Source organism: Lactuca sativa, chromosome 2, assembly GCF_002870075.4.
Source record: "Lactuca sativa cultivar Salinas chromosome 2, Lsat_Salinas_v11, whole genome shotgun sequence".
In the NCBI taxonomy this organism is placed as follows: Eukaryota; Viridiplantae; Streptophyta; class Magnoliopsida; order Asterales; family Asteraceae; genus Lactuca; species Lactuca sativa.
In genome coordinates, this window is record NC_056624.2 from 7,526,402 (window position 1) to 7,542,533 (window position 16,132).

General features: G+C 32.6%; 1 protein-coding gene across 4 annotated transcripts; it reads left to right on the forward strand.

Moving 5' to 3' along the window:
• The first annotated feature begins 1,907 nt into the window (after positions 1–1,907).
• On the forward strand, positions 1,908–14,735 carry LOC111917409 (uncharacterized). Of its 4 annotated transcripts, XR_008230107.1 has the most exons (9): positions 1,908–1,949; positions 3,865–6,574; positions 6,729–7,274; positions 7,871–8,512; positions 10,880–11,593; positions 12,560–13,315; positions 13,419–13,493; positions 13,927–14,135; positions 14,310–14,735. XR_008230107.1 is itself a non-coding variant. In XM_042898937.2 (7 exons), the coding sequence occupies exons 2-7, from the start codon at positions 3,893–3,895 to the stop codon at positions 13,431–13,433; spliced, it is 5,355 nt and encodes a 1,784-aa protein (XP_042754871.2). In that variant the 5' UTR covers positions 1,908–1,949; positions 3,865–3,892; the 3' UTR covers positions 13,434–13,678. The 4 variants fall into 4 exon arrangements, 2 of the variants coding, with proteins under 2 accessions (XP_042754871.2, XP_052624220.1); XR_008230108.1 differs by lacking the exon at positions 13,927–14,135 and having other exon boundaries at positions 14,310–14,734; XM_042898937.2 differs by lacking the exons at positions 13,927–14,135; positions 14,310–14,735 and having other exon boundaries at positions 13,419–13,678.
• Positions 14,736–16,132: the final 1,397 nt, after the last annotated feature.

The window sequence follows — 16,132 nt, forward strand, 5'->3', positions numbered from 1 at the left end:
CAGATGGATCAGGAGGTAGCAAGTGTCTTCAAGAAGAAACCAACAATATCTCCTGTTGGCTCGGCCAGTGATCTGAACCAAATGCAGATGGGCAAAATTGACTCGAGACGGAATTCAATCATGTTCACTAGGAACGAAGGACAAAAATGTCTTTTTGCCTTAGCTGATAAACATCTGTACACCACTACTTGCCTAGAGCATGTGCTGGGGATCATCCACAGATGCAAGCAAAACACAGCGGATGATATCAAGTACTTCGATGACATGATACATTGGTACATTCGGTTCAGACAGACGGTCCTTGCGCTAATCTCTCGTTTGTTTGATACCACGAAGAAAGTTCCCGCTGTTGGCCCAAGCAAGAAGAAGAAGTAGTCTCGCTCCAATTTGACGCAAAGGGGGAGATTGTTGGGTCGTGTTTTGTTAAGTATTGCGTCGATTGGGCTCGCTAGTTAGTCCAGTTTTGTAACTCCGGTATGGGCCTGTCCATCCGTGAGTCTAGTAGGGTTTACTATAAATATAGGTGCTTGCATGCATCTTAAAGATGAGAAGAGATAGCAACAAGAGAATAGATCGATAAGAGTTTTATTCAGAAGTTTATTATTATCGTTCTTGTAACCCTAAATCCTCTACAGTGGAAGTTCTTAGTCGAGCTCTGCTGAGGATTGTTTGAATCAATCATTCGACATATTGTGATTCAACTTTGTCTTGTTTATTGTTTATGTTCTTCATACTACCTGTTACAAAGATCTAATCGATCTTCAAGTTAATTAATAACTTAACACTTTCTTAATTTACCACAAATGATTGACCTAGAATCCTTTACATAAGCACACAATACTTTGCAAAAACAAAATAACCTAACCTTATATATATATATATATATATATATATATATATATATATATATATATATATATATATATATATATATATATATATAACATGTTTGAATATTTTTGATATAATACGTGTTTGTATACATTATATATATAAATGTGTTTAAATACAAATACATATATTATAAAATTGGTGTTTAATATATATATATGTTTTACGAAAGAAATATATACGTTTACTATAAACTAGATGTTGGTATACATTTTTTTTATAAAATGTGTTTGTATACAAATATATTTATAATAAAATAAGTGTTTGTATATATATATATATATATATATATATATATATATATATATATATATATATATATATATATATATATATATATATTTGTAAAATACATGTTTGTATACATTTCTTTTATGAAAACGGATTTGTGTATATTTATGTACTTAATAAATACATATTTTTATAAATTGGTTTTTCGTATATAAAAAAGTTTTTATATAGAAAATATAAGATTTTTTATATGATTTTTTTATATAAATATGATTTTATAAAGAAAAAAAAACATATTCATAACCAAATTTTAAGAAAAAAAGTTGTAAAAAAACAAAAGTTTGGATGAATTCATAACAAAGTTTTAAAAGAGTAAATTTTGGACCAAATTTATAATGAAGTTTAAAATCTATGCCAAAAATGTAAATTTTGGACAAAGTTTGTAATAAATTTTAAAATCTAAGCAAAAAATAAAATTTTTGAAAGTTGGATAGGTTGTTGACTGGTAAAAAAATTAAATTGAATATGATTACCGTATTTTTGAACTTAATTGAATAAAAAAGATATAAAATATAAATCAATTATGAGATCGATATATAAGAAGTTTTTTAAATAAAAAATATCATAATTGTTAAATATAAAATACAAAAGAAACTAAAAATAGATCCAATTATTATTATTATTATTATTATTTTAATGTAAATGAAACGAGGTTATTACTTCTTATACAAGTGTACCGTGTATATATACGCTTCTTTATGGTATTTGACAGTTCACACTGAATCGTTTGATCAAAAGTCAAAACGAAGCAGCAGCAGCAGAGCCTGGTACGTTTTTATTAGTAACATTTTTCTTCTATGTGTACGAATCTATCCAAAGTTTTTGTTCTTTTTTGTTTTAAATCTATCGATCTGCAAATCACGTTTGCTTTGCTGCTGATTGTGGGATTGTTGGTGTATGTTGTTTAGTTAAAATCAACTGAAATGTTGAAATGAATCGACATTCCGTTCTCAGTTTCACTGATTTGAATATTTAACAACGTTATGGAGGAATGGTCATCTAATGATGGGTCGGAAATCAGTTCTAGCTCTAATAGATCAGCTAGAGATCGATGTTAAAGTCAACGATCAACAATTATCTTCACTTTCCTAGCTGTTTATATCTTTCCTAGATGCAGGGTAGTCGTATGTTTAGAAAAATTAAATGGAACACACACATACACACACACACACTTAAAAACAAAGGCATCAAATCACTTGGTTGAAGAAGTTTTTTGTTAGGCCTCAACCAAGACAAATGGTTGTTGTTGGGGACTCTAAAGTATATTGAAGATACTTATATAGATCTTGCTTTCGATAGTGCTCCACTTTATGACATATTAAAGAAAAGCATTCCTTAGTATGGGGAGGAACATACATACTAAAGCTTATAAAGCTTTTCAAGGTGAAAAGCAAAAAAAGATTCTCTCGTAACATTAGTAACGATTAGTATAAACCTATTAGCAAATATTTTTATTTTATTATTTTTTTTTTGTAATTCGGTGTGGGCATCGGTTGTACTTTAAACCCTGAAACCCAAAAAACAAAACTCAAACAACACCCCTAAGTTGAATATTTCTATCTTGTTGGGTTAATTCCGTAAAATTAGGACGAGGGGTATTTTCGGAATGTTTTTTAAACATTAGTTTTTCTTTCTGGTATTTGTGTTTGGGTCAAACACTTTTTGGTCTTATAGTATAAGTAAGGCTTGTAAATAATTCAGAACTCAGTTTTCTTACAACAATATACTTAGGCTCCAAGTAATTGTCAATTCCCCTGTTCCTATTCTTTCTTATTCCCCTGTTTATACTTTGTTGTTAAGTTGGTGCACAAGGATCAGGGTGTGAAGCAAATCCTTTTGATTACATATCTTAAATGTATAGTAAAAAAAATTACATAGTCAAAAGATACAAAACTTACGGTATGGATTCATACCTGATGTATAATTATTCAGGGTATATTGGTCATTTTGCCGATTTATGTTTTGGGAGTTGGGAGAGGTGTCATGGCTTACGTTTACATGGAAATGTTTTTTTTATTTTTTTATTTTTTTATTTTTTATTTTTTTTTTGTTCATTGTCATCTGCAAGTAAAATGCTATAATTGGGTATAATTTTTAAAGTGAAATTGGCTTAATAAGAAAAAAAGAAAGAAAACTAAAATGCTATAATAGGAAGAACTGATACACAAGGAAATGAAAGTATGTTGCTATTTCTTGTATTTTCCCTAATAATCTAATTTCTTGAATCAAGCTATTCTAAACGTTGGATGCATTTGAATACACTTTGGGCAACTTTTAAGGCACTTGACATGTTTTTAAATTTGGCTTTGTTTTATTTAAACATTACTCATTTGGATAACTAGAAGAACTTATGAAATAAAAAGTGTAAATTGAACTGTGCCATCCTCATTGACCTTGCACTTTTTTATGTTAAATAAAATCATGCCTTTATTGGTGGACTCCAAAACCATATTATCTAATACAAAATAAAATCCTTGTGTATTAGATTATTTACAATCCGTGGTTATGTGTGCTCTTCCTCTTTTCATACAAGGTATCTACATCTTGCAGGAAAAACTTTGAGTACTATTTACTTATGGCTAGTTAGATGATATTTTAAAAAGACAGTTCTGCAAATTATTAATGAAAATATGAATGGACAAAATTGTAAGCTAATTGACAACTTTTAACAATGCTTTGCAGGTGTCACTAAAAGCTAGAATATTGGAAAATGGAGGTTGTATCTGCAATCATTAGTCCTATTGTTGAATCATTAGTGGGTTCTGTCAAAAAGCAGTTGGGTTTTCTCTTTTTCTCCACTAAACATGTTAGGAACATGATTACTAAAACGAAGCAACTAAATGATACAATCATTGATGTCGAAATGCTCATGGTAAAAAACAAAATAAGTAATCTGGAGATACCTGCTCGTATACCTGGTTGGTTAGAAGAAGCCAAACAGACTAAAGAAAAAGCTCAAAGCATTCCAAGTACTGGGAATGGATGTTTTAACATGAAGTTGAGGTATCAAACAGGAAAGAAGGCATTCAAGACTACGGAGGAGATGGGAAGTTTTATTGATGAAAATAGTAAGATAATTTGGACAGATGCTCAAAAATCTCTTGCGAAATTGAACTCAAAAATCACATCCAGTTCTGTACCTTCGGATGGTGATGCCCAAAATCACTTCAAATCAAGAGAGAAGCCTTTTAAGGATGCGCTCGGGTTCCTTCAACAGAATCAGATGATAGCCCTATGTGGAATGGGTGGTGTGGGAAAAACCACCATGATGGAACAACTGAAAAAGCATCTGGTAGGTGAGAAAATGTTTGATTTGTTTCTAATGGTGGTTATTGGGAAAAAAGAAACGTCTTCTATACAGCAAGCTTTAGCAGAATGCATACCTGTATCTCTAACTGAAACAGATCCAACAAGAAGGGCAGAACGTCTTGGTATAGCATTTACAGAGCTGGTAAAACTAAAAAAAAAGGTTTTAGTGATATTAGATGATGTATGGGAGACTATCGAACTCAAAGATATTGGACTAAGTCCTTTTCCCAACAGCTTCAAGTTATTGTTGACATCGCGCAATGAAATAATTTGCAGGCAAATTGCAGCAACATGTAATTTTGATTTGAAAGTAGTTAATGTGGAGCTCATGGAGGAGCTTGAAGCACAAAATTTCTTTTGGAAAATCATAGGAGCCGCAAAACAAAATGATCTGGAGCTCAATCAAATTGGAACAGGGATTGTGAGAGAATGTCGGTGTTTGCCCCTTGCCATTAATCTCGTTGCCAGTCGTCTTAAGTTTGAAGAAAAGGTTGCATGGAGAGATACACTTCGTCGTTTGAAGAATAAAGATCTCGATTATGTGCAAAAGAGTGTTAAGATAAGCTATGACTATATAAAAGAAGAGGAGGAAAAAGTGATTTTTATTCTTTGTGGCTTGTTTCCCGATGACTTTAATATTCCAATCGAGGAACTCACAAGATATGCATGGGGCCTACGTTTGTTAAATGGGGTTTCTACTTTGGGAGAAGCTAGGGACGGGACAGAGACGTGTGTGCGCAGTCTCAGAAAAGCAAATTTGTTGATGGACTGCGATGATGATGGGTGTGTCAAAATGCATGATCTTGTGCTCGACTTTGTGCTAGGTATAGTTTCTAAGGGTGACCATCCATGGGTAATTAATCATGGTGATAATTCAAAGTGGAGTAGTGCTGGAATGATTGAGTCTTGTAACAGAATTTCTATTACTTGCACAGGAATGTCTGAGTTTGCTGGTGACTTTAAATACCCAAACCTTTCACTTTTGAGACTTATGGATGGAGATAAGTCGCTTAAGTTCCCTGAAGATTTTTATAAAAGAATGGAAAATCTTGAAGTTGTAGCATATGAAAAAATGCAGTATCCGTTGCTCCCCAGATCACTTCAGTGCTCCACTAGGCTTCGGACACTCATTTTCCATAAATGCTTATTGATGTTTGATTGCTCTGTTATTGGTGAACTCTTGAATTTGGAAGTGCTCAGTTTTGCACATTGCGGGATCAGAAAGTTACCATCCACAATCGGAAATTTGAAGAAGCTAAAGCTACTGGATTTGACAGGGTGTGTAAATCTTCGTATTGATGATGGTGTCTTGATAAATTTGGTCGAGCTTCAAGAGCTTTATATGAGAGTTAATAATAGAAAGGCAATCAGGTTCACAAATGGCAATTGTGCTGAATTAGCAGAGCTTTCAAAGCACCTTTCTGCATTAGAAGTTGAGTTCTTTGACAACAATGATACGCCCAATAGTATGCTGTTAACTGAACTTAAAAGGTTCAGGATCTCTATGGGATGTGGTTTAGTAGAGAATACTGACAAAAATATGCACTCATTTGAAAACACATTGAGGTTGGTCACTAACAAAAATGAGCTATTGGAATCTAGCATCAATGAGTTGTTTGAGAAAACTGAGGTGCTTTATTTGGAGGTGGATGGTATGAACAATCTTGAAGAAGTTTTAATGGAATCAGTTCATCTCCCTCAGCAGGCGTTTAATAATCTAAGAGTCCTTGATGTGTTCAAGTGTGAAAACTTGAGGTACCTCTTCACAGTCCCTATTGCAAATGGTTTGGTGAAGCTTGAGCGCCTCACAGTTTCAGAGTGCTTTGTTCTTGAAATACTTGCACATAGTGAGAATGGTGGATATTGTGCAATTAAGTTTCAGGGGCTAAAGTTTCTAAGATTGGATAGGCTACCAAAGTTGATAAGTCTTTGCGACACTGCTAATGTAATTGAGCTACCACAGCTGGTGGAGTTGGAACTTGATGGCCTTCCTAATTTCAGTAGCATTTATCCTGAGAAAACATCTGCAACATCTTCTATGTCCAGTAATGACTCTGCAATTCAACCATTCTTTAACAAACAGGTACCTCTATATTAGGATTTATGTTGACAGTTTCATAGATTTTCTTTGTAATGAAAATCTGTATTGATTAGATTGTGAATTTGTGATCCCCCAAACAAACTATTTTATGCTTGATTTCACTACTGATTATCAACATGTCTTAATTATTGTGCAGATGCTGATTCCTAAGTTGGAGAAATTGAGGATTTGGAGTATGGATAAGCTGAAAGAGATATGGCCTTATCAAGTTATAAGTAGCAAAGACGTTGATGCCTGCATGTTGAGAAAGATTGAAGTAGGCTCTTGTGATAATCTTGTGAATCTGTTTCCAACCAATCCCATGTCTTTGCTGGGTCGTCTGGAAGAGCTTCATGTTTCAACCTGTGGAAGCATTGAAGTGTTGTTTAACATTGACATGAGTTGTATTGGTGAAATTGAAGAATTAAGTAGCAACTTGAGATTTATTTATGTATATGGTTTGGGGAAGCTAAGAGAGTTGTGGAGGATGAAAGGTGAAAGTAGCTCTGATATCCTCATCCGTAGCTTTCAAGCTGTTGAAAGGATAAATATATATATATTTGTGTGTGAGAGGTTTGTAAACGTATTCACACCGACCGTGAGCAATTCTGATGTGAGGACACTTATGAATGTGAGTATAGATGGTAGGAGAACTTGGGAAGAAACCAGGGGAAACATTGAATTGGTTCAGAACAACCAAGAGGTATGTGATGTCATTGAGCTTTCTATTTTTATTTCTATTTTGATGCTAGAGCACTTATGTATATGTGTCTCTGTACGTACATACACGTATATACATAACACACTACAATTCTACACAATTCTTGGATGTGTTCACACTTTAAAGTGCAATGAGATTATTAATTTGCGTGAAGAGATGTATCCTAACAAATTATTTCTAAATCTTTACACTTCAGTATGTGATAATAAAAAAGTTAAAACTCCAAATTTAAAAACATGGACAAATTACCTATGTCACTACAACATTTTTAAGTTTGGAGAAGTAGTCTATATTTCCCACATTGCTAAGTGTGGATCTGTTTTAACCTTCATATTATTATTTGCATATTTATAAGCAAGTTAATGGGGACCAAAATTCCTAAACAATTTGATGGACCTAAACCAAAAAAAAAAAAAAAAAAAAAAAAAAAAAAAAAAAAAGAGAAGAGATAAACACAGGGACCAATTTTGTAATTTCTTGTGAAAAATATCATTTTTACGTATTTGTGTACATGCGTGTATTTTACATATTTATTTGTCGGAGATTTGTAATTATATTTGTTGTTGAGATATGTGCAGATTAATGTTATATCCAAGGAAGAGATCATTTCAGAGGTGGATGGTAATATTCCTGACGTTGAATCCTCAATTCATCCCAAACCTTTTAACGTTAATCACCTTCATGTACTTGGCTGTAAGGATGTTGAAGTGGTGTTTGAGATAGAGAGTTCCAGTAACAGCAGCAGCAGCACAGATTTCACAACAACTCTGCATAAATATAATCATCAACCACCACCACTACTACTTCCCCACCTCAAGGAATTATATTTATATAATATGGAGAGGATGAGTGATGTGTGGAAGTGCAATTGGAAGAAACTTGTAATTCCTCAAAACCAATCACAATCCTACTCATTCCACAACCTCACAACCATACGCATGAGTTACTGCAAAAGCATAAAGTACTTATTTTCATCTCTCATGGGCAAACTTCTTCCCAACTTAAAGAAGGTCTGGATAGATAAGTGTGATGGTATTGAAGAAGTTGTTTCAAATAGAGATATTAATGATGAAAATGAAGAAATAATATCTTCTACTCACACAAACACCTTCTCCTCCTTCCCTCTTCTTGATTATCTCGACCTTTATTCTCTGCCACGCCTAAAGAGTATCGATGGCGGTACTACGATCACAACTACTTCCATCCATGATCAGTTCAAGGTATATTTGATTTCTTTTAAGCAAATCCTTTACATATTCAGTTATTTGTTTTATTTATTTTTAATATTCTTTTCTCCATTAGCTGCTTTATATAACTCCCTAAGCTAATTCATCTGAAACTTGAAAAAATCTTTGTTCTAAAAATGCTTTCGATCTATTTAGAATATTAGAATTAAGATAGATTTTACAATATACAATTAATGAAAATTCATAGATGTATAATAAATTAACATGAAGAAGATGATGCATGATAAAAAAATTTAGAAGTAAAGTTATGTTTTCGTTTTCTCACATTGAGGGGGTAATGGGTTATATATAGAGTCCAATGATATTTGTTTTCGCTTCATAAATAAATCATGGCACTATACTAATTTTGAATTGGGTATATTTTAGTCAATTTTTTTTGTTCAGCATACTTTCCTTTATTATCTTATTATAAAATCCTACTTTCATTTCTTCCAGTTATAGCATCATACTTTGAAAAATATACCCAATTATACATGGCTACAATGGCCTGAAAAGAAAAGTTGAAAGTAGAATGCTATAAATGGGTGGATTTTGAAAGTACCTATATGAAAGTAGCAATTTATTTTCATCGATTTGCTTATCAGATCATCTTACTTTCATTTTTTCCTATTAAAGCATTCTACTTTAAGAAATCCACCCAATTATAGCAATGTCATCTAAATACAAAGGATTTCCGTTGCTGTAATAGAAAGAAATGAAAGTAGGATGCTTTAATAAAATAATAAATGGAAATGCGTTGCTATTTCTTGCATTTATCCATTCTTCAATATAGACAAGTAAAGTTCAGAGTTACCATATTTTGTATATTTTACGGTTTTTATCATGCTTGTATGTGTTTATACGCGTGTTCCTGCAGACACACCTGAAATATATATGTTGATTAATTGCTAATCAAAGTCTGTTCATTTTCAAGTTTTAATTTGAATAAATGCTAATTAATTGTGTTAATTAGCACCCTGGCAGTTTTGTTTTTTCTTGTTTCTATTTTCTTTTTTGTAGCTGTTCAAAATCTCCTGTAAGCCTATATAATTAAGGCCGCTTTTATGATTGATTTAGTGTACCTTTTCTTTCATCCACCATCTACTTGTTCTCTCTTGCCAACAACATAAAGCATAGCATACAACTGATTTCTTGTTTTTAGTTATTTGGCTATATATATAACAAGGGTATTTTGGTCATTTGACAAACCTTTTTCCTTAACGGAGTGGAGTCCAAACACCACGATCTGATTTCTCTTAATTCATTTTTTCACCATAAAATCCAACATGAACTTTGTCTTGTAAACCATTTGAATCTTTCACATGTAGGCCCAGACTTTTTTGGCCTAGGTGGTCTTCTATCCTTATGCCAATTCTGTGTCTTTCAGAAGTATGCTTCTTATGATCCTTCCACTCTCTTCATGTCGTTGATTCTGTCTGTCACCACCAGAACCTCATAAAAGTTTCTGCTGAGCTGTCACACCAGTGGTGACCTGGAATTTGTGAAAAGTCCAATGCCATTTATTTTCTCTTCATGAATCATGGCACTCTACTTCAGCTTGCCTTATGAAATCCACCCAAGTTTGGAGAAATATTCTATGCTGACCACTTTGACCTGCTATAGCAGGTTAAAGTGGTCACAATAGAAAATTTTGTCAAAGTTGAGTGTCTTTGGTGAAATTAAGTGGACTAAACATTCACAACCTTTTCAATTATGACCACTTTAACCTGCTATAGTAGGTCAAAGTTGTCGATATAGAAAGAAATTTTCAAACTTGGGTAGGTTTGATGAGCTAAAACTGAAATGGAGTTGTTAAACTGCAAAAAAGATGGCCGAAATATTGTGATTTCTCTGTATATTTCCCTTTTGTAGTTCAACTTGTTGGAATCAGGCCCTGTAGACACACTTCTTTGTAACAACAAACACACCACTCAATCTGTGATTTTTCAGGAAGAGAAATAAAGAGGAGAAGAGATAATCGTAATGCAGAAAACGGCTGCCTTCTATTTATGACACGAGATGGCATTTATAGCCAAAAAAAAACCTAACGACCCTAAACACAACCAAGCCCACGCTTTCCTGTTTTCCAGCCCTATTACTTGGTCCACATGACCCATTCAATAAAAAAACAAACTACTTATTTTGCTGAATAATAAAACTAAAAAATATCAAGATTAAAATCCTACACAACTTACATTGTCGACGTTGTTACTGAACTACCTTAGTTGTGGGAAGCACTTGTGGTTATAACTACATTCTTAGAAACAAATATTGTGTTAGATTGTAGTGTGCATGTACCTAGAAAACAGCTAAGCTTTGTTAATTTAATCAGCTCCATTGATTTTTCATGTGTTGTTGTAGTGTTCTCAAGTCGGTGTTGCTTCTTGGCTCTTATGCCAATACTCCAAAAAGATTGAGATATATAATTGTCCTGCCCTATCAAGAGTGTTTCCATCCAATGTAGTGGGACAACTGAATAAACTTGAAGAGTTGTATATATGGGAATGCAAATCAATGGTGGAGATATTTGAAAGTAAAGAAATAAACAAAGATGGTGTTGATAGTACTTCGAATGTTGGTGATGGAAGTGATGATACTTGTACTGCAATCACCCTCCCAAGGTCGGCCAATATGACTCTGCTTCAATTGCCCAACCTAACAATATTGCGAATCTATAACTGTGAAGTATTGGAATATATAATCACAAGTTCCACACTTGAAAGCCTCAAGCAACTCAAAGAACTGACTGTAAAACAATGCAAGGCAATGAAAGTGATTGTGAAGGAAGACGCAGAGCACACAGAAACATTTAAATCTATAATAGTCTTCCCTCGTCTCAAGTCCCTTACACTCGCAGATTTACCAGATCTCAAGGGTTTCTTCTTGGGGAAGAATGAGTTCAGGTGGAAAGCATTGGAAAAGGTTAAGATTGATGGGTGCCCACAAATGATGAATTTCACATCTGGTCACTCCATGACTCCGAAGCTCAATTACATACATACAGAATTAGGCAAGCATAGTCTTGATCAATATGGCCTCAACTTCCATTTGACAAATGCTACACATGAGGATGAGGTATGTTATCACTTTATTTCATCATTTAACCAGGTGATCAGCATGTCGTTTTATGATGTTCAACATATTATTTGCTTACAAAAATTAGGTGGCAGGTTCATATTTGTATACCAGAAGGAAACATAAAACAAAACCAAATTAAAATACATATATAACCACTTTCCTTTTTTATATCCATGAAAAGCTATGAAAATATGCAATCTTATTTTTTATTATAAATTAATATTTCATTCATAAGATATTAAGTTGTCTCTTATGTTACGAAAGATGTTATATTCACTCATTCATAAGTTAAGCCACGTATTTTTTAAATCAAGTTGTTAGATGAACTAATATATCATTTATATCGTTTTTATCCAATTTAATCCCATCATCTAACATATTTTATAAATATTGTGATGTTAGTTGTTACTTAATCAAGTTGTTCTTTTCTTTCTCATCTTTTACAAGCGAAACTTTTATGAAGCGTTTATTACCTAAAATTGATGAAAATAGTATAGCTGAGATGATTGTAAAAGTATAAATATATTATCCATATATCATTTGTGCTATTTGACAATGCAATAAAAAATACAATAACATAATTATCTTTTTTCGTTAAAAAATTGGATGTAAATATTCAGTACATGAAAAATTACCCTTTTTGAAGTAGCCAAACACTTTTACTTTTTATTTTATCCCCACTCCCTCCCACACACACAAACTATAATTTTTACTTTTAATCGATAACAATCTAAATTATTTGAACAAATGCAATATATAAATCAGAAATTTTCTTCGCAGTGCTCATCTTCAGAAAAAATAATGTAAGCAGTGTCATAAACTAGGTTGTTGATTGGAAATACATGTTGGCTCATTGAAGAATAACAGAACTTGAAATCCTTTAATATGTTTGTAATATTAAAGGTATTTTTCTTTAATAATTGTCGTGTTTGTGATGATCTATCTATGTTTGATTTTTCTTAGCAGATTCAACTTCCTATGTGCTCTACTCCAGATATGATAATGCTAGTTCAGTTCCCGTGGTCTTTTTCAAATTTAGTTGAAGTAGATGCACACGAGTATGATGACAAATTGTTTGAAAGCCGCATAATTTTTCCATGCAAGGAGTTGCTTAATTTGAAGAATCTTGAAAAGCTTTCTATTACCAGGAAGTATGGTGAATCTAAAATAGAGGAGGTATTTGAAGTAGCAGAAGGGACAAATGAAGATGTGGTATTTGAGAAGCTGAAAGAGGTGGCTGTGGATGGACTAGATAAACTAAAACATATGTGGAAGAGCAATCGGTGGATAGTGTTGAACTTTCCAAACCTTACAAAGGTCTCAATTGTAAGTTGTAAGCTTCTTGGACACGTTTTCAGTAGTTGCATGGTTGGTAGTCTATTGCAGCTCCAAGAGCTAAAAATAAGTGACTGCAAGAGTATGGATGTGATTGTGAAGCAAGTTGAAGATTCCGAAACCAGACCGACTACTGAGGTTGTGTTCCCTTGTCTAAAATCCATAACACTTGAAAAGCTTCCAAATCTCAAGGGATTTTGCCTGGGGAAGGTGGCTTTTGAATGGCCATTATTAGATACCTTGGAAATCAAAGATTGTCCACAAATAACAGTTTTCACAAATGGGCAATCAACTACTCTGGAGCTGAAGTTAATAGATACAACTTTTGGATTGTGTCATGCAACGGAAGACCCAAACTCTTTCATAAAGACCAAACAAGAAGAGGTATATGGTGTCTCCTTTGGTTATTAGTAACAGATTAATATGTTTGATCCAACAAAAAACTTACATTACTCTCCGATTTACAACTTGTTGTAATCTCCTACAGGGATGGCAGTTCTAGAGGAACATTTGAATTCACACGTGCAGTTTGGCTCATTTTGAAGTTAGCTATATAGCACAGGTAAGATTACATCGTACACTTGTTTCCTTCTTCCTAATCATGTACATGTTTCTCTACCTTAATTATCTGATCTTTGAATTGACTTGTAATCAGAGTTGCTTGCTTAATATTTCAATTCGAATTATTGAATTTCTTGTTTCATGTAATCTCATGTTATGATGTGTCCATTTCTTCTATTTGATTAAGATGTCCCTAACTTAGCAATAATTACACAAGTTTTTTTTGGTTGGTTTGTACATATTCAATTATTTTAAATAATGCATAAATTCAGGGGTTGAAGGTGCATAGAATGATAATACATAGATGAAACTTTCTTAGCTCATACCGGACAAGAAAGAAAAGAAAAAGAATGAATAACATAAAACTGCCCTTAATTCAACAGATCTGTGTTCTTTGTTTTTATGAACACTTTTTTTTATTTCTGAACCTCCAGATATACCAAATAGAAGTACAGACCACAGTATCCAAGACAACTTTCTTTTTCGAAACAATAGGCAACTGATCCACCAACACAAACAAATCAGGAACGGAATCAAAAGGAATTTTTGAAATCTCCAACCATTTAAAAATCTCAAACCAACTCCTAGCAACAACCTCACATTTCAAATGATCTTGTTGCTCAACCTCTACATCACAAATAGTGTAAGTTGAGTGTATTAATGTTTTTTTTTGGTATAAAAGCACTTCATTCTTGAAGAAGTGAGTCTCAACTACAAATGCTTTATTAGCAAAGATCATAAAGCTCTGTTTTGTTTTCAACTTCTGAGATAAAAAGAGTGAAATTTGGTTATAGATATCTTCTTATGTTCTGTGCAGGTTTTTTATCGTCGTCTTCAATGAATATATCTCATGACGATTTTAAATAAACCATTGTTCATGAAAGCCTGAGAAGTGAGGATAATGCCCTTGACTATGAGCCACCCAGTATGAAGGAAATACCAATCAAGAAAACCAATGGGACCTGTATGGACTATGAAAAAGAGAATATGGAAATGACAGATGTTGAAATGATGAAGGCATTTTGTATCACTCTTTATTTTCTATTCTTTTCCAATTTTCCTATTTTTTTTTTTTCGTTTTTCATTATGGTTCATAATTTTTGTTGATGGAGGTTTCTCATAGTGAGGTTACACATTGATATGATGTATATTGTGAGCTCAAATGTTAACATTCAGTTAATGCTTAAACTTGTGATTACACTTAGCAAGCAAAAAGTGCATTTGTTTGTATGGCTTCATCATCTTTGGTGCGGTACTTTTGTAAATTTTAAATATGGAAACGAAGAAAAACATATCTAAAGTTCGTATTTTGTTGATTTTGTTGATTAAAGTAAGATTGATATTTATTCAAATGTATTTACTGTTGGTATTTTTTTTTATTTTTTATTTATTTTATTTTATTTATTTTGGTTACTGTCGATAACTCAATATGGCTCATGCAATGCATTAGTCTTCAACTGGATGGATGTGTGCTCTATATAAACTAAAAGAAATATCTAATACATCAAAAGATAAGATTTCAAAATCAAAAGTTACTACAAATTACACATAAAACGTTATTCGATACACAATATTCTATCATTGACTACAAATTAAACATAAAACGTTATTCGATACACAATATTCTATCATTGATTAATACAAGTTTTGAACTGTTCACTCAAAGTGTTAATCACATTCATTGTGTAACGTCCCATTTTTCGTTTTTAAAATACAATAAATACACCTTTTTATAAAGATATAATAAGGTCAAACCAATTGTTTATAAACCTAATTTGCTATAACATAAAACTTCCCTTAATTCAACAGATCTGTGCTCTTAATTTTTTTTTTTATGAGAACCCGGTGTTTGATAAAATTCTTCAATGAAAAAAAACCCATAAACTTTTGGCTCCTCTTTTAAGTCAAATGTATTAATGTTTGTTTTGTCTATGAGTACTTAAATCTAGAGGAAGCTCTAGTAACTTGTAAGTTGAGTGTGTCAGTATCAGTGTCACCCATATAAAAGCTTTGTTTTTATATGATGACATGAAATTTTTTATGTGGTGGCTGGTTTAGTTGGATTAAGAGAGGTTACTTGTCAAATTGATTTTATGTGGTGGCGGGTTTAGTTAGAAATATTTGATGAAAAAAAAACATTATATTTCCATTTCTTCAACATCTTCAAACCATTGGTCATTTATTTGAAGTTGCGTAATGATCAATGTTGCATACTTTATGTTATTTGCATAAATTTGTAATGAAAGTGAAACATTGTTGCAGAATTTGTCTAAAAAAAAATAAAACATTGGTGCATAAACTGGTCCTAGAATGAAACATAGTTGAATAATGCATATTATGCCTAAAAAACTATTTTGTTGCATAAATTGACTAACATGTGCAATCAATGTACGTGGCTTAAACATGTTAAACCATATGGTTAAAAATGTAATTCACTCACTTTTCTTATTAGCATATGGTTCCTATTATAAATAGAATCCTAATAGACAGATGAAAATAAAATCACATTCCTAACCATCAAAACAAGTAAACAACACTTCTCAAGAAGTTGTATTGGAAAAGTTGTGGTGTAGAGTAAAGTCCAAATGTAACAGACATGCCTCGTGAACTCCATCTATACATAAGATGAGAATTAATGAT